General features: G+C 41.0%; 1 protein-coding gene across 2 annotated transcripts in view; it reads right to left on the reverse strand.

Annotated features, from left to right (window-relative positions):
- Nucleotides 1-1,134: 1,134 nt before the first annotated feature.
- The window catches only part of AMD1 (adenosylmethionine decarboxylase 1), a 43,206-nt gene continuing 26,329 nt past the window's right edge, over nt 1,135-18,011 (reverse strand). For both annotated transcript variants that reach the window (XM_039530463.1, XM_039530464.1), the window contains 8 exons: nt 17,834-17,920; nt 13,189-13,315; nt 9,946-10,048; nt 7,458-7,500; nt 7,217-7,361; nt 5,906-5,998; nt 5,651-5,806; nt 1,135-3,591 (listed from right to left, as the gene is read on the reverse strand). In XM_039530463.1, the coding sequence (XP_039386397.1) occupies nt 3,451-3,591; nt 5,651-5,806; nt 5,906-5,998; nt 7,217-7,361; nt 7,458-7,500; nt 9,946-10,048; nt 13,189-13,315; nt 17,834-17,920 (895 nt within the window). In that variant the 3' untranslated portion in view covers nt 1,135-3,450. The remainder of the gene's footprint in view (nt 3,592-5,650; nt 5,807-5,905; nt 5,999-7,216; nt 7,362-7,457; nt 7,501-9,945; nt 10,049-13,188; nt 13,316-17,833; nt 17,921-18,011) is intronic.

An 18,011-nucleotide genomic window follows, 5' to 3' on the forward strand; every position in this document is an offset into this window, starting at 1 on the left:
AGCCACTCTTATGTTATGTTCTTAAGTCCACCAGAGGTAAAATATTTAGTGTTTTAACTGTAAACTTGTCAAATAAAATGGGTACATTTAATCTCAGATGGTAGTAAACTACAGAAGTGCCAAAGATCAGAACATATTGCTTAGACGAGGTTACCCCAAGAATTCAGCTATCTTCAATATTTCTGAAGTTTTCAACAGTGGAATACATAGCTCAAAATGCTCACCGATAATTTAGAGTGATATTCAGACCTCAATAGTTCAGGAGTCAAATTAGTGGTCAACATTACCCAAAAGAGCCACAGTGTGAATGACAGGGGAAATATTTGGTTCTCTTATATATTATTCTCACAGCAAAGTAGTTAATAATTTAGTGCCAGTTGATAACTTGGTTAACAGCACAGTTAAAGCATCCTGATTGGGTTAATTAAATCAGTGTTTTATTATGTACTGCAAAGAGCCACAGAAGACACATTAAAGAGCCACAGTCTGAGTATCACTGATCTAGACTAGCACATGGATAATTAGTTTTGTTTTACTCACACAGTATAAACTCTCAACTATTTAATGTTAACTTGTACAAGTTATTTTGTATGTAGAACATTTTAAAGATGGTTTAAAGATCCAAACCATTTCTATATGAAATATGATTAGCAAAAACTTCATGACAGTAAAAATTTCATAGATACTCCTATTTAATCTTTGTAAGATGATGCTTTCGGGATTCGCATTCCCTAGAGAGCTCTCCAATGGAGATTAATTGGAAGTTCAAACAAATTGCTTCAAGACTCTTCATAAGACAAGGTTAGACAATTTTATGTTTAAGTGTAGCAATAAGAGCAGCTGAAAACATGCTGAACACTACCCACTAATTTCTGCTGCTTAGGATTGTCCTGAAGAGGAGACTTGTCTGCATTACCTCAAGAGATAGTACACTAGATTTAAATTTTAGCCAGTAGTCTGCAAAGTCAGTCTGATGAGCATACTATTGAAACTATCGAATGCTGAGGGGTTAACAGAAAACCTACAAAATTAAGGGGCTTGAATTCCAAGTTATGTTTCATGGCATGAACTTCCTAATGCTATCAAGCATACATGGATTGGATAATAGGGTAGACAGCAGAGGAGAAACTGATATTTGATTAATGTGGTAAGTATTTATTTGGAAAGAATAGGTTTAACCTTCATAACAGCAGCTTAACATCTCATTTGACTTGTTTTGGTGTACTGTCCCTTCAGGCTATAAGTATATATTCTGTTCAATGTATACAATGCATATCCCCAAGTAAATTCAAGCTAATGAATACATTAATCTGATTCATATTTCAACTAAGCTGTACAAAAAAGCACAAAAAGTGTGATTTGTAACATAGTGGATCATCACTGCAGACATTTTATTAAGCAAACTTTTATTGAAGCATTAAGTTTTGTGGTACAGATATTTAAATTATCAAAGTCTAACACCATAGAGAAATTATAAAACCATACTTCCCCCTCTCCTGATCACCAAAGATAGTTCATTAATAATCCATTCAACAGCTTTCATTTTCTATCTAAGGCTTGTTTATATAAATTTGCATTTTTTTTCAACTTTACTCAAAGATCTTCGGTCTGTTTGTATTATAGGACCTCAAGCCAACAATGTCAAATCAGTTGGGACAATGTTCAAGAACAAAAACCACTTAAAATATTGGTCCTCAAAATATAAAGCACCAAAAAAACACTGGGTGCCATCTACAGAAGAAAATTGTTAACATTGGTAGATGACTTCTTCAATGAAGTCTTCAATCAACAATATGGTTAAAATAAGTCAAAATGTTCCAACCACTTGATTTCCAACCAAGCAGATTTCTTAGTTTAGAAACACTAAAAAGGTGCTTCATTTATAAATACGGAAGGAACAAAAAACACCATTGCGTCAATCCAGAAAGTCAAACAATGTTGTGAGGACAAGAGGGAAGTCTCAAATTTGTAGTTATTAACTTGGTCTCATCTGCTAAAATCCCACAGTATTTGCAAACATACCTGAAAATATGCCAACTCTTGAAAGCCTGCATCTATTAGTCAATAGACATTAAGTGACTGAATTACATACTTTACTCATGTTCTATGAATGGCATTCTAATTTCACTGTGTCCAGGTGTCCCAGACAGTTCTTATTCTATGCATTCACTTAATGCCATCAAGTCATGGTAAAAGGAACCACCACATTAGTTAGGAGGAAAACAGGTGAAGTCACAACACTGTCGAATACAGCATTAGTCACATGCACAACGCCACAGGACTTTCAGTCACAAGATAAAGGCATTGATTTTGTTTGGAATGACAAAACAGACATTTAGACCAGTTTATAGCATATTTTCTCAAAACTGGAAATGAAAGTTTGTGTAACAGTTTATTGAGAATGACCCAAGCTCATTAGCATTGCCAGTCTGATAAATTCCACCATCTTTTTTTGCTAGGTCCATCTGCCAACAAATTTGAGTGCACCAGCTTTAGTAAGTTAGTCTTAAAAACATGTAGCTTGAGTAGATTACAAAAGGTGAAAAATAAGCAACAGTAACAGCTTTGCAAAGCACCAGTTCAACTATGCCAAAGCATCTGTATCCTGACAAATTATTTCCTGGGCCTCCTCTGAATGTAGACTACCCTACGAGCCAGTATCAACTTGGGCAGTAAATGGGATGAGACCAAACTTGACCTAAGCTAACATTTGAACCCAAGTCTCTAGAAGTGAAAGGCTAGTGCATTATCCCACAGTGCTATAGCATATTGCCCTTTAGTCTTTCTGAACAAAATCCTATGAGTTTAAAGGACTAAAGCTATGAGTAAGAGTAATAAGAAATCCACACCCCTATCTGTAGTAGTCTTTACTTGTTCTCAATCTTGCCAAATTTCTATCAAGTGCAAGAACTTTGATTCAACCATTGAAATGTGACTTAGAAATCAATTTCATTAGAGAACACACAAATTTGTCAAGAAATGGTCTAAAGACTGAAATTACATCATAGATGAAAAAATCTGGCAGCAATTTAACAAAAAAACTGTCCAAGATAAGAAGGCTGAAGCCAATGTCTAATGAGGACGAAAGCCTTGTCTGTGGGGAATTTTTGGTGATACCTGGAGAAAAGCTATACTGTGTGAAATCCTAATTGAGTTGTTTTTACAAGTTTTGTAAAGTCTCATACAGTAACATTTCTCTACATGCACTTCAATTTCACAGCAAGAGTGGCATAGAATACCTAAACACAGAAGAGAGCATTCATGCAAGATATCTAACTCCTTGATATAATAATGCATACAATTCAAAATGATTATACTATGATTACATCTAGGGCTTTCTGCAACTACAAGGTGGTAGTGGAAAGCATGGCCCCCTGAATCATTAACTAGAAAGCAGCCACCACCTTCTATAAGGGATCTCTTTTTGCGTTTTTTCTTCATTTTTCTTAATCAACTATGTTGCTGCTGCTGCTTCTTGGCAAAACTGGTAAAAACAAAATTGTAATCATTGAACTGAGCAATCTGGCGATCAACACGTTTAAACCCTTCAATCTTCTGGGCAGAAGAAAACACTGTGCGACATTTAGAACTCTAGAAACAAAAAAAAGTTACATTCTTACATTTTCTGAACTTTTTCTTACTTAAATTAACATTCAGCAGATACAAACTTCTAAACTAGTTTGCGTCATGTTCTTGGGATGCAATTATCAATGTGGTTCTTTGAATGAGAGTGCTGTCGGAAGCCACTGCAGTCTCTTAACATAGAATTATGTTTCCTACCCGGCCCCCTAGGTCTTTCATATTGCTTCTGTAGCAGATATGCAGGTTAGATGACCTGATCAGTGCTCAAAAGCAGTGCTTCTAGAACTACCAGTTGTGAGCAAGAATCAAGCTCTTATTTACCATATATACTTGTTCATAAACCAATTTTTTTTAGTAAAAGGGAAGCACCAGAGAAGGGGGTCAGCTTATGAACAGGTATAGAGGGAGAGGTGGGACACAGTCCCTCCCCAACAACAGAGGGAGCAAGGAGAGGCAGCAGAACCGAGTCTCTCCACTTCCGCTGCTCTGCCCCCAGCCTCTGAAGCAGCTGCAGCTCTGGGCCACCAGAACAGGCTGTGACCCTCCCCAGCTAAGGTGGGAAGGGATTTGATGGGGAGAGTGTGAGGATCCTGGGTTAGGGGTGGGGTCATGTGGTGCACCAGGACACTGTTGTTTTCTTAGGTTTACCTCTGTGCCTGCAGATGCTCAAGGTAAACAAACCATATCTCAGCCAACCAGCTGCTTATCCTGATGGCCCGGGAGCCAAAGTATGCTGATCCCTGAATTATAGGGTCGGCTTATGAACGGGTTATAAAAAAAATTTCCATTTTTACTTATCCATCTTGGGGGTGGGGTGGCTTATAAATGAACTGGCTTATGATCGAGTATATATGGTAGGTACACCCCTACCCCGATATAATGCGACCCGATATAACACGAATTCGGATATAATGCAGTAAAGCAGTGCTCAGTGGGGAGGGGCTGCGCACTCTGGTGGATCAAAGCAAGTTCAATATAACATGGTTTCACCTATAACGCAGTAAGATTTTTTGTCTCCTGAAGACAGCATTGTATAGGGGTAGCAGTGTATATCCACAATGCCTATTCAAAAGTGACCAGAGAAAATTCTAAAGCTTGATTATTCCTGTATTTTAGCAATTTCTTAATGAAGATATTTTAAGAGAGCCCTGGCTTAAAGTCCAGATTAACTGACTTCTAAGTTTTGTGTATGATATACAGTAACTCCTCACTTAAAGTCATCCCACTTAATGTCGTTACATTGCTGATCAATTAGGGAACATACTAATTTAAAGTTGTGCAATGCTCCACTCATGTTGTTTGACTGCCTGCTTTCTCCAAAGCTGGCAGCCTCCCTACGACCCCCTCCCTGCCAGCAGACCCCATGGATCAGCGCCTTCCTTTGCAGCCTTTTGGAGGCAGGAGGAAGGGGGAGGACTCAGCACACAGGTGCCCCCTCCCTGCCTTGCCTCCCAACCGGCAAGCCAGCTGACTGCCCCAGGCGGGGGGGGGGGGGGGAGGAGAAGAGAGAGCAAGGACTCTGCACACTTCCCCACTCCCTTCCCTACATGGCAATCAGCTGGCTTGCATTGTTTAGAGGGGAGGGGAGGGGAGGGGAGGGAGGAGCCAGGATGTAGTGTGCAAAGTAAAGGGGGGAGGAGGTGGGGGGGGTAAGAAGAGGCAGGTCAAGGGTGGAGGTTTGGGGGAAAGGTGGAGGGGTTGCGCCCCCCACCCCTGGTGCTTGCAGAGTAGTGGAAGCTGCCCTGGAACCTAACCCCCCCCCCCCCTTTACATTAATTCTTATGGGGCAACTGGATTCGCTTAACATCATTTCACTTAAAGTCTCATTTTTCAGGAACATAACATTAAGTGAAGAGTTACTGTATGCCAAAATTATGAAGACTGTTTGGACCCCAAAGACTGCTTCTTCTCTTTAGCCCAAAGCAGCTACTGTTCAAATAAATGTAAATGGAAATTATAGGAAATGGAGAAGGGAAATAAATGATTTTAAAGCAAGGAGATTTTATTTAGTTGGCATCTATGTCTAAAATTACCTTATTTAGTTGCCAGTTAACGAAAGACGACTTACCTGATTAACAAAAAGGGTGGTAACAAATTTTCCTGGCTTGAAAACATCTACAACCTTTCTAATCAGCTCATCATAGGATGTCTGACCAATGTTTGTTTCAAAACTAACGTAAGAAAACTCTGGTTCTGGAGTGATGTGAATAGTCCAATAAGTTCCCTGAGGAAGACAGAAAAGGTTAATTAGAATCATTCATAGAAACCTAACAATGTTTTAGGTGTCAATACTCTAGGATAGCAGAAAAAGTATGAAACTTACATCCGATTTCATCCCATTCATTGAATACCCACAAGGATTGAACATTGTAGCATCAATGACAGAACCTGGTATCAGGTCACGAATTCCACTCACCTGAAACGTAGAAGTAAAGTTACATACTTTGCACTTTATACCAATGAACTTCCATACTTTGGTAGCCAGACTTGTATAATACAAAGTCAGTGAACTCCAATTTAAGAGACCAAGCTCAGAAGGGATGTCAGAATTCTTGCTCAGATAGGGAAAGAAGAAATTTATCATCATCAACTATAGGCCCGTTATACAAAGACTTGCTTTGTATCTAGCCCTACTCCTGTAGGAACACCTGCCCCAGAAATCAAGGTGGCCTGGCCCCTTTCCCTCAAATCTTTAATGTATTTTCATACTAATTCTTAGTGCCAGTTGCATGTTTCACTGAAAAGCAATTTAAGGATGAGGGTGTAATTGACAATTACAGCTATGATTGCAACAGATAAAAATGAAGTTTAATAGTCCCAGCAGTCCCAAAGTGAGTAATGAGGACTGTTTGGATTTGCTTTTAAGTCTGAACATTCTCCCCTATTCATGTTCTAAGGGAAGGGTTCTATTTCACTGAAAGTACAGGTCTCCCAGACAGTACTTGCACTATACAGTCATTCACTTAAAAGCCATCTGTTTGAAGTCCTATGCATATTTCAGTGAGAAGCAGTGACTGTCTTTTTACCCAAGTCAAAAATTTTGGGAGGGAGATAAGGGTCACAAAAGATAGAATTCATACCTCAATTTTGTTATCAGAAGGGGGAACTTCACCAACTTTCACCTTAAGAGGTTTTTTTTTTAAAAAAAAACTTTCACAGTTCTAGGGGAGAAGTTTTGTCTGAGTTTTAGACTGACAGCCATATGGTTCAACTAAAATTAAACTACTGACTTGTCCATTCTTTTTATTTTTGCCAGTCTCCATCTCTTCAGTTTTACGTTCTATTTCAGTCTCAGTAGGTTCATGTCCTTTTTCAACTAAAGAACTTTCACCTCTTTTCCAGACCACCAGTAAGAGCTTACCATCAGCAATTTCCAACAGATGGTACAATGCTCTTTCAGTGACCTGAAATAGGGACACTAGAGGGGAAAGGTGCTCTTTTGCAAAAATTAGTTGTCTCCAGAATTCCCAACTTGTTTTGGCTCTGGGAGAGAGTCTGAACAATTTGTCTGCCATGGCATTTTCCCTATTAATCTTTCCCTACCACAGGATGCAGATTATCAACCAGCAAGTGCTAGGTGAAGCTACAGTTGCTCAATTCTGACCATCTCATAAAATTTAAACTCCAGACTTACACGAGTGACATCATTTGCAGTAACACCGTCTTTCATGTAGAACTGGTCCATAACTACTGGATCAAGCTCGCTCATCAGAATTTCCAGTGTCTGATCTGGCTGATTGGTTACCCGACTTTCTGGGAAATCCAGAGTGTACAAATACCTGTTAATATACAACCACTTCTGTATTATACTAGCAGCACTTCATACTGACCTGTACTTTAGAAAACAGATTTCAAAATCTTAAAAATATACCTACCAGCAATCAGAATTCATACGCCCCATGCAATAAGCTGCTCCATCTATTTGGGACAGAAGGAAAGTCCATTTATAATGCACCACAGCTGATTCCCTTCTCAGTGAAGGACTAACCTAATTTCTATTCTTAACAAGGACAATGCAATAGTCATTTATGGGACATTTAAAATGGTCTATTACCCATCTATTTGGCACACCTACACCTGTTCTTCTAATTCTATAGATAAGGCCACTCAAAATATAGTATCAGAGGCAGTTGTGATACTGTTCATTTTTCTCTTTTCTAACAGACTGTCACACAAGTCCATCATTTATCTTTTAGGTCTAACCTTTTTGAAACATCTTTAGTATGTTTTATTTATAAGGGCAATGGGAATTAAAAACAGACCTGTGACCCATTAGGATACACAGTTACAGGCTAGGTCTTTAAACAGCTGGCTCACTATAACAAAACATACCTGAAGTACACTAGCTCAGCAACTGAATACATAAGGGTGTGTAGTCTATCATTCAGGATCAATATATTAAAAAATAAAAGGAGACTAGAAGTTAACTGAGAATATTTAAAGTACTTTCAAAGCATTTTGAATTTTGTAAACTGCCTAGCTTAGTACATCTGTGGTTCTACTTTGAACTGTGCAAAACTGGCACCTTTTACTCCGATTTGCTCCCTAGGCACATTCAGAATCTCATCTAACATTAATAAGATTACACTGCTTTCTGTTTCTGAAACCTACAGAGCCACCACCACTAAATGTCAGCTCGATTCTATTAGATCTTTTAGGTCAAAAGCATTGTTTACTACTTCCCACTCAATTATCATTCTGCATACCTCACCTCACTCACGACAGTGGGGTGTTACAAGTTCCTAACTGGACAATGTGGGCTACAGAAGCTTGCCAGTGGTGACAAAAAAGAACCTAGCTCAATTTTCAGATCCCAGGCTGAGTTTATGATGCCAGCATGTTCCACATCAAACACATGTTATTAACAGACAGCATGGAACCTCACAATGCAAGACTTAGAGCCCCTTCAGCGTAAGACTAAACCTGAATGCTTTTTAAAAAAGTTACTAGGACCTTAGAAATATACAGTAGTAGCCACCTTGCTGTAGTTATTAGGCCGGGTAACCTCAGTGGCCACCTGTTTGAGGAGCTCTAAGATTTTAACACTGCTGGCTTAAGCACATCAAAACCCTACAAATCACAAACACAGGACTGGAAGGGACCTCAAAGGTCATCTAGTCCAGTCCCCAGCCCTGAAGCAGAACTATGCATTATCTAGACCACTAATGACAGGTGACTGTCTAACCTGTTCTTAAAAACCTCTGACAGATTCCACCACCTCTTAGTTACCATGTTCCAGTTAGGAAGTTTTCCCAATGTCTAGCCTAAATCTACCTTGCTGCAATTTAAGTCTTTTACTTCTTATCCTGTTCACAGTGAAGCAGCTATATTCCCAGCCAGTAGAGCAGCACTGTGGGTAGGCATGCCAAGGTCTTTAATCCTGAGGTACTACCAGTTCAAAGCCTATCAGGCTCCTTTTAAAAATTTATTTTTTTTATGTTATACAATCTCTAATGTACCCTGGACAGGAAATTAGCAGGTACAGTCTTTGGTTCAGAGGTGGAGCAGTCTGAGATAGCCTGTACTGACTATGAAAAGCTACAACGGGGTGGGCAAACTATGGCCCGCCAGCCGTTTTAATCCAGCGCTTGAGTTTCTGCTGGGGAGCAGGGTTGGAGGCTTGTCCTGGTGTGGTGCTCCGGCTGGGGAGCAGGGTTGGGCCACTCCATGCAGCTCCTGGAAGCAGTGGTATGTCCCCCCTCCAGGTCCTCATGTAGAGAAAGCCAGGGGGCTCTGGTTTGCACACTGCCTGCACCCCAAGCGTCGCCCCCGCAGCTCCCACTGGCCAGGAACCACAAGCAATAGGAGCTGAAAGGGTGGCACCTGCAGATGGGGCAATATGCAGAGCCACCTGGCCATGCCTCTGCATAGGAGCGGGGCGGGATGGGGGGGAAGGGGGTACGGGACAGACGACACACACCAACATACCTCTGCTTCTGGGAGTCACCTGAGGTAAGCACCACCTGGAGCCTGCATCCCGAGCCTCCCCACATGCCTGAACCCCAGCCCTAATCCCCCTCCCGCCCTCTGAACGCCTCAATCCCAGCTCGGAGCACCCTCCTGCACTCCAAACCCCTCATCCCCAGCCGGACCCCAGAGCCCGCACTCCCTTCTGCCCCCAGACCCCAACCCCAATTTTGTGAGCATTCATGGCCTGCCATACAATTCCTATTCCCAGATGATGCCCTCAGGCCAAAAAGTTTGCCCACCCGAGCTACAATAATGTTTTCACAACTTAAAGTCACTTAGCATGTGCAGGATGTCATGACTGCAACAGGAAGAATCAGTAATAATTTGTCAGACTTAACTGAATACATAACATATGCTCTTAATACATAGACAATGACAATTCCATTAACTCACTTGGGAAAATTTCATTAAGGAACTCTACTTCTTCCTGGAAATTCCTATGTGGGTACTCCTGGTGGGAAGGCTTCATGAAATTCTTACGTGAGTAAAAGAAGCTCTGAAAAATAATGTCAACTTGGATATTTAGTATGCCTGGGTACTATTCTAGAGATTTTTACATTCTAGTTGGACAGCAACTAAGAGGTATAATTAGATTCAAACGCTCACCATTACTAAACAAATCAGTAAAGAGGTTATTCATCTTGTGGAGTAACTGCAGTCCCTTGAGATGTCCCCCCTCCATGGGGGATCCACTTTAGGCTGTGCCTATGCCTCTCGAGCCCTTGAGCAGAGATTTTTCTGCTTGCAGTGCCCATCTGGCCTGTGCACATGCCCTACGCCTTCTCAGGTCAGAGGCTATACAGAGATGTGCAAACTTCCCTCAGTTCCTTCTCCACCTGAAGGTCTCCACAGAGAACAAGCAAAGGGGAAAGAAGGGCAGGTAGTGGAGCATCCATAGAAGCACACATCTTGAAGAACTGCAGTTACTGCACAAGATGAGTGACTACTACTTTGAGTACTGCTCCACTTCAGGTGACTTCTGAGCAGTTTCCCCCAAAGGAAGGGAGCGAGCTGTGGATCTAGATCCACAACTAAAGATAGTACTGCAATACCAAGAGCCACATTGCATCTGACAGCATGGACTAAACTGAAGCACAGCACTTCAAAAATGTATGTACTGAAGCCCATGTAGCAGCCCTACCTATCTCAGACACTTGTACATTCTTAAGCAATGCTGTGGATGTTGCTTGTGACCTTGCAGAATGTGCTATCACCCCTTCAGAAGGATGAATGTCTGCAGTTTAACAAGTAACAATACATCTAGATATCCATCCCGATCATTTGAGCAGAAATCCTGGATACCTTGGATCTATCTGCAAAAGACATGAACAGCTTGAGTGACCTTCAAAATTGCTTGGTCCTATCTAAATGAAAGGACCAAGAGAGCCCTTCTAACATCTAGGATATGGAAACAGGACTCCTGCAGAGAGTTATGTGGCTTGAGGAAAAACACTGGTATATGAATAAACTGGTTATTTAATAAGGTAGAACTCAGAAATTTAGGTAAGAATTTAGGATGTGGGCATAAAGAAACTGTATCCTTGAAGAATACTATAAAGGGGGAAATCTCCCCAACTCTACAGGCTGACAAGATGGCTACTAAAGAGTCTTCACAGACAAATGCAAGAGATCAGGTTGCCACAGGTTTGAATGGATGTTGCATAAGGCAATTCCCTACCAGGCTGATGTCTCAGGTCGAAGTGGGGTCTCCAGTCTGGGGGTAGAGATTTGCCAAACCCTTATTAAACTTAGAGACAGGATGAGAAAAATATAGAAAGCCCCTCAACAGCCAGATGAAAAGCGGATAGTGGCCAAATGGACCTTAGTTGAGTTGAGCTAAAATGTGGTGAGTCCTGCAGCACAGGGGACAGTAGCAGTCTGGAGACTGAGGTTTCAGTATCAGACTCAGTACCCACAAGAAGCAGGGATTCCTGCTCATCTGTTATGGACAAGTCCCTCGCATATCTGAACTCCTGCAGGTCTGACTAGGGAAAGGAGTACTGACACAGTGGAGGACATGGTAGCCAAAGCTGATGGTACTGCCAGTGGTGGGCATACTGATGTAGGTGCTGATGGAATCTGGTTCCACTGCTTGCTTGGTACCGAGGGTGCAGAATGGGTAGATACCAATTGAAGGATGAGTTTGACGGTACTGGACCAGGATGTTTATGCTTGCCATCCTTGTCCCCAAAACAGAATACTGAAGCCCTGTAAGAGCCATATCTCCCACTAGAACTCCAGGGCTTTCCAGCTCCTCTAGTACTGGAGGAGTCATCCTTCAGATCCTTGAGCTCTCAATTTGGTACCATTGGAGACCACAGATCTCACAGGGGACCTGAGCCTTTTGGAACAGGGTCCTTCAGATAAGAGTTTGTACTCCTCTCCTCTTTGGGAGCCCTCTCAGAATCATCCAATGACTCACTTCTTAGCCAAACTTCGGATCTGTCTGGAGACAGATGCATGGAGGGGAGGGATCTCCTGACCTGACTCAAGACAATGGTCAAAGTAACTGGTCTATCATTAACAATCTGAGCTTAATCTCTGTTCTTCTTTATCCTCAACTTGAGGGCTAGTGAGACATTGCACTTCCGGGACATGTGGGATTCCCTCAAGCAAGACACTTGGAGTGGCTGTCACTCAAAGGTATAGCCTCTCGGCAAGAGAGGCAGCATTTATATCTGGGAGCCAGGCATGCCTTGCCAGGAAGACAAGCCTCCCCACGAAGAAAAAGTCCTCTATTCTCTAACACTTATTAACTAACTATAACTACTAACAACTAACTCATCTTAACAAAACTATAAGAATACAAAATTGCTGAGGCACACTAGATCTCCATTTCAGGCCAAGGTGGTAAAAGAACCGAGGGCAGTTTGCCTGTGCATCCCGATGCAGCCTCACTGTCCAGCATAAGGAGGCATAAGGCACATGTACAAGTCAAACAGACACTGCTAGTAGAAAAATATTCAATGAAGACTTCAAGAGGCATATGTGCACCTGAAGTGGAGCACCCACTTGAAGGAGTTAATTTATCAGGTTTCCTATACCAAATGAGGCAAAAAAGAGCATTCATTCAATAGATACAGCTCTCTGAATAGCTACTTTATCTGTGTTAATTTTATGTGTAAAAGGTTAAAGATTAGACTGATGGGCCTCAAGTTTTCACTTCTGCTTTCTTTTATTGTTTGCAAATTCCATGCAATTCCTCTACACACCCCCACACTTAAAAGGGGGGAGAATCATGTAGAATCTAGAGTTTTCCTCAGAGCTGAATCCACATAAGCCACATCTTAGCTCTCACTGACAACTTTACAATAAAATCCAGTGAATATACAAGGGAAAATGTTTCTTAAAGACTAAAGAAGCAATCTTATTTCAAATTCTGAGTTACATTTGAGAAGTATTAAGATAATTTGACCATGTCCTTTTTTAAAAAGGAACAAAGTTAAAAAGTACATACAGGATTTATGAATGCCATCTTCGTACAGAAAGGTATGAAAGTTATAGGAGAGGAGATTACATCATTAAAGGAAGCAGAGTTCATGGAAGTTGTGAAAGACTACATGTGAAAAATGAATTCAAAGGTCTTTAGTACTACATTGCACCAAATCTTTGTTAGTTGTATTTCTGGCAGCTTACCTGAATTGAGTCAAACCCACTGTACTCCCTAGCAAGCTCCAACAGGGGAACCAGTGCTTGCAGTAAGAGGGTGGTACCACATGTCTTCAAAATGAAACGTCTCTTGGAGACAAACATGCTACTCTCACTGAAAAAAAGAAAATGTCTTATATTAAAAATGGATTGGTGGTTTGGATCTTTGTGCAGCACCCTCAACAAGGGTTACAGTATATGCACATTAAACTTACGTACAAAATAAACTTGTGGCAGGATTTGGAGAGCAATGATTAGACCAGGGGTGGGCAATAATTTTCGCAAGGGGCCACTCCATGAATTTTGGAAAGTTGTCACAGGCCGCACATTTCTACTATATTAACGGAGGGAGTATGGAGTCTGGTTGGGAGTTTGGTGTAGGAGGGGACTCCAGGCTGGGGCAGCAAATTGGGGTACAGGAGGGGGTGCAGGGTCTGGGAGGGAGTTTGGATGCAGGAGGGGGTTCTGACCTGGGGAAGGGGTGTGGGCGTGATGTGCAGGCTCTGGCCACAAAGTGCTTACCACAGGCAGCTCCCAGCCAGTGGCGCAGCAGGTCTCAGGCAGGCTACCTGCCTGCTGTGGCCCCACAGCACTCCTGGAAGCGGCTGCAGCCGGCTACTGCCGGCACATCTCTACACCCCCCTTGGGGGGGGAAGAGGGCCAGTGGGTCTCTGTGCACTGCCCACCCCCGCAGCTCCCAGTGGTCAGAAACTGGCCAATGGGATCTGTGAGGACAGTGCTGGGGGCCAGGACAGTGGGGGGAGCTGCCTCCCCCCGACTAGGGGCACGCAGAGATGTGCCAGCAGCAGCTGACCGCTTCCGGGAGCGGTGTGGGGCCACAGCAGGCTGGCAGCATGCCTCAGCACCCCTCTGTGCTGCGGGACTTTTAGCAGCCTGGACTCTGAGATCACAAAGGGGCAGAGGAGGCTGGACAGAAATGTTAGATGAGCCGGATCCGGCCTATGGGCTGTATTTTGCCCACCCCTGGATTACACCAATTCCATCACACTAGAGCCGAGCTTATCAATGCAAAGGTAGCTAACTACAGTGTACAAAGCCAGCTGCTGCAATAGGCCTTTGTACCCACATATGACAAATCAGCAAGATTTCAGCCAAGATTTCCAGATGTGGCTAGTTATTTTTGGGTGCTCAGAATTTCTAGAAAGGGCCTGATTTATCAGAAAAATCAGGAACGCAATCTGAAAATCAGATTTATTCAAGATGTCAACTTGAACATCCAAAAGTCAGTCACATTTTGAAGTCTTGGCCTGAGATGTCAACAATAAGAAATCAAGATTCTTTAGTACAAGTGTGTACAATTAGTACAATTAGCCTCCACAACTGAATAGTTATGCCTTTTCTGAATAAGCATGTATCAGATACAAGCAGCAGCTGAATAATTTACTGTTTACTTGCTGCAACTGCATTTGAAAAAAGCATTAACAAAAACAGGCAAGCATTCATGTACAATTCAGTATTTGAGCATTCCAAGATGCATAATATATATTCACAAATCTTGATTAGTAAATACAGCTATCAGAAAACAATGTCAGCATTCATGTAAGGAAGGTGCCAGTAAATCTCAGAAAGACCGTTGAATTTGAATAATCAGATCCATAATGCCCATGTTTTCAGCATTTGTTTCAGATTATATTAGTTTGACCACTGTATCTAATACATCAAATTAATTCATCTTTGGCTAAAAGAAAAAGTAACTTTCCTTGCCTGAAAATACTTTGTTTAGGAAACATTTTTGGTTGGTTTCATTACTATTCACTATAACAGTGGGTGAAATGTCTTGCTACCCTAGAAGCTAAGACTACAGTACAAGCAGTATATACATTTTCCCAGAAATTCCAAGTATGGAATTTGGACTACAGCTTTAATTAGTTACTGAAATGCTTTCCTGAAACAAGAGCAATTCCATTTTAAGACTAATTAGCTTTATATACAGGCACTGAAGAAATGAAGTGGGCCAGAACAAAATCTCACTGTTTTTTATAAAGTCTTAGATTCCAAAGCCAGAGGGATCATTGTGATTGATCTAATCTGCACAGGCCATAGAACTTCCCCAAAATTATTCCTGTTTGAACTGGAGCACGTATCTATCAAAAAACATCCAATCTTTATTTCAAAATTGCGATTGGTGGTAAATCCACCACAGCCCTCGATAAGTTGCTGCAACTGTTAATTACCCTGTTAAAAATTTACACCTTGTTTCCAGTCTGAATTTTGTCCACGTTCTTCCAACTATTGGATGTTCTTATACCTCTCTCTCCTACACTGAAGATCCCATCATCAAATATTTGTTTCCCTCTCCAAGGCATCTGGCATTTGCCACTGTTGGAAGACAGAATACTGGACTAGACAGACCATTGGTCTGATCCAGTATGGCCATTCTTGTGTTTATGTTCCTATATATGACTGCCCTATCCTCATTATTTACCACTTATAGGCTTATACAATTGGTAGGATTTTTTGTTTCCAATATACTTTAGAAACTCCTCACTGTCCCTAGCCCTGCCAACCATGGATTTTTCCCTAAAGACTTTAGCTTCTTTTATCAATATTCTATACTTGTATCAATTGCTGCTTATTTCCCAAGCTAGATAGGAGGAAGTTTGTATCTAGAACAGTGCAGATATTGCACAGCCACCAAGGAGAACAGACTGTATACTGTCTTCAAGACATGGTTTGAGCAAACCTTGTATTTTCATTTACACTACAGTCTCCTTTAAACTGCTCTAGAAGTTCAAATGATGCCGCTTTAAGCAACCACTTATACTCCTCTGGCACTCGGATACGTGACAATTTGAGCCCCATACATTTCAGCTGAAAAAGAAAATTAGTGAAAAATTAGATCAAGAAAGGCAGAGCAGCCTGGACAGAACTGTATTTTACTGTATCTGCCAGTGAATATATAGTAGCCAGAAGGCTATAAATTAGTGTCTGTACATAGTGGCATTCCAGAATTAGGAATATATACCTAAAGGTCATCAATTTACCTTTAAACCGAACCATGGGTTAAAGAAGCTGAATATGAAAACTAAACTGAGAACAGGACATTTGTTAGCCACAATGAAAGTTAGTTCAAATGGCATATACTAATGAGATGCTGCAGCCTTTAATCATGGATATATTTATGGACATTTCAGTTACTAACCTGGTCTGATCCTTTGATTTAAGATCACACTATCTGACAAATTAACCTTAGTAAGAAACTTGGAGAATCTGTTAGCCATGCTGAACAAATAAGTTGCCCTTTCAAAGTAGTTTGCCAGTTCCAGAATTTGTTCTTGAGTTAAATACTACTATTTGGAGGCAGTCTTCTCCGTTTCATAATCAATTAGTAAGAATTCAGACTGCCTCTTAACTTATGGCATGAGATATATGTGTTATGTAAGATAGCCCACACAGCCAACATCTGTGTTTAAAGCCACATGTTCATTACAAATCAGTGACTACTGACAGACTTGAACTTCAGTGAGCCAGATACTCAAGTACACTGTTAGCTGAACCGGGAGATGAGTGTTTAATACACATTGGCTATATGTTTATTACTCCCTTCTGCTGGTGCAATGTCAGACCTGTTCAAATATTTGTTTCCTGTGGATGGCTCGCTTATGGAGAGTACTATTACTGTAGATTCATTTTTCCTTTAAGAGACAAAAATAGGGGTTATGCTGTGTGCACAGTTTAGCTAGTTATGTATTTTTTGCAGCCATGGATTCGTAACAGATAAAACAGCAATGAAGTACAAGACTGCAGATGCTGGAGGTTTTCTAATACAATTTCTTCAGGAGTTTCTCAAGCTATTTTTTGATTAATATATTTATGAAAACTGAAACTTTTGTATTGTGAAGGACTGCCCCCAAGGTGCAGTTTGTGGTCCTTGCAGTGAAATGAAAGAGTGAAATCAATCTTTATTTTCCACACCTTTCATTTGACTGAAAAATTTAAAAGTTAAAATCTAGAGTCATACACAAAACAGGCAGGCAAGTGTTTTTGCCTCACTTTTTGGAATGTGGGGAAGCAGTTGAAAGAAGAGAAAGTGCAGAAGATTCTTTTCCTTAGTATAAGTCATTCAAGATTCATGCAGCACAGCTGCAGAAACCAGGGGGGAGGAATTCCAGAGATTTCAAGGAATCTGAAGATTTGTTTACGGATGTCCTTAGTTCAGCAGCTATACTTGCTTTCCAGAGCAATTAGTCTGATTTCTATATTTCATGTAGATGCAACAAAGCTAGCTTTGAAATTAAGTTTTCAGTTAGTCTTCCCACACACTGCTGAACATAATCCTTGTACATGTTTCATGAGCCCTTAATGTGGGAGATTTCTATTGATACCAAGTCAATGTCTACTGATCAAGTAAATTCATCACAGAACTAGACAGATATAAAGCTAGTTCCTTAATCCTTCGAAATGCAGAACAAGACAAGCAGTAGTGCAAAACCTTTATAAAATGATTCATGATAATTGAGCACAAATGTGAAACATGTTTACAGTTGAGACACCGCAAGATGTAGACATCAGATAAAAATCCGGAGACTAGAACTCGGAATGACTTCTTGGAAGAATATAATTATGTATATGCTTGTGTAAAACAAAGTACTTTGTTGGAATATTGGCTTACCTGAGTACATAAGCTTCCTGCTTGTCAGTTTTTGTCACACTTATGATCAAACAATGCACATTCTCCAAAAGTTTGTCCCACTCAAACCTATAAAAGAAATCAGTAAGTCAAAGCTAATTTAAACACCAAGAGATTTTTGCCACAGAATTCAATTTAATTCTATAGTTAAGGTATGGTA

The sequence above is a fragment of the Mauremys reevesii genome, linkage group 3 (genome assembly GCF_016161935.1).
Source record: "Mauremys reevesii isolate NIE-2019 linkage group 3, ASM1616193v1, whole genome shotgun sequence".
Lineage (NCBI taxonomy): Eukaryota > Metazoa > Chordata > Testudines > Geoemydidae > Mauremys > Mauremys reevesii.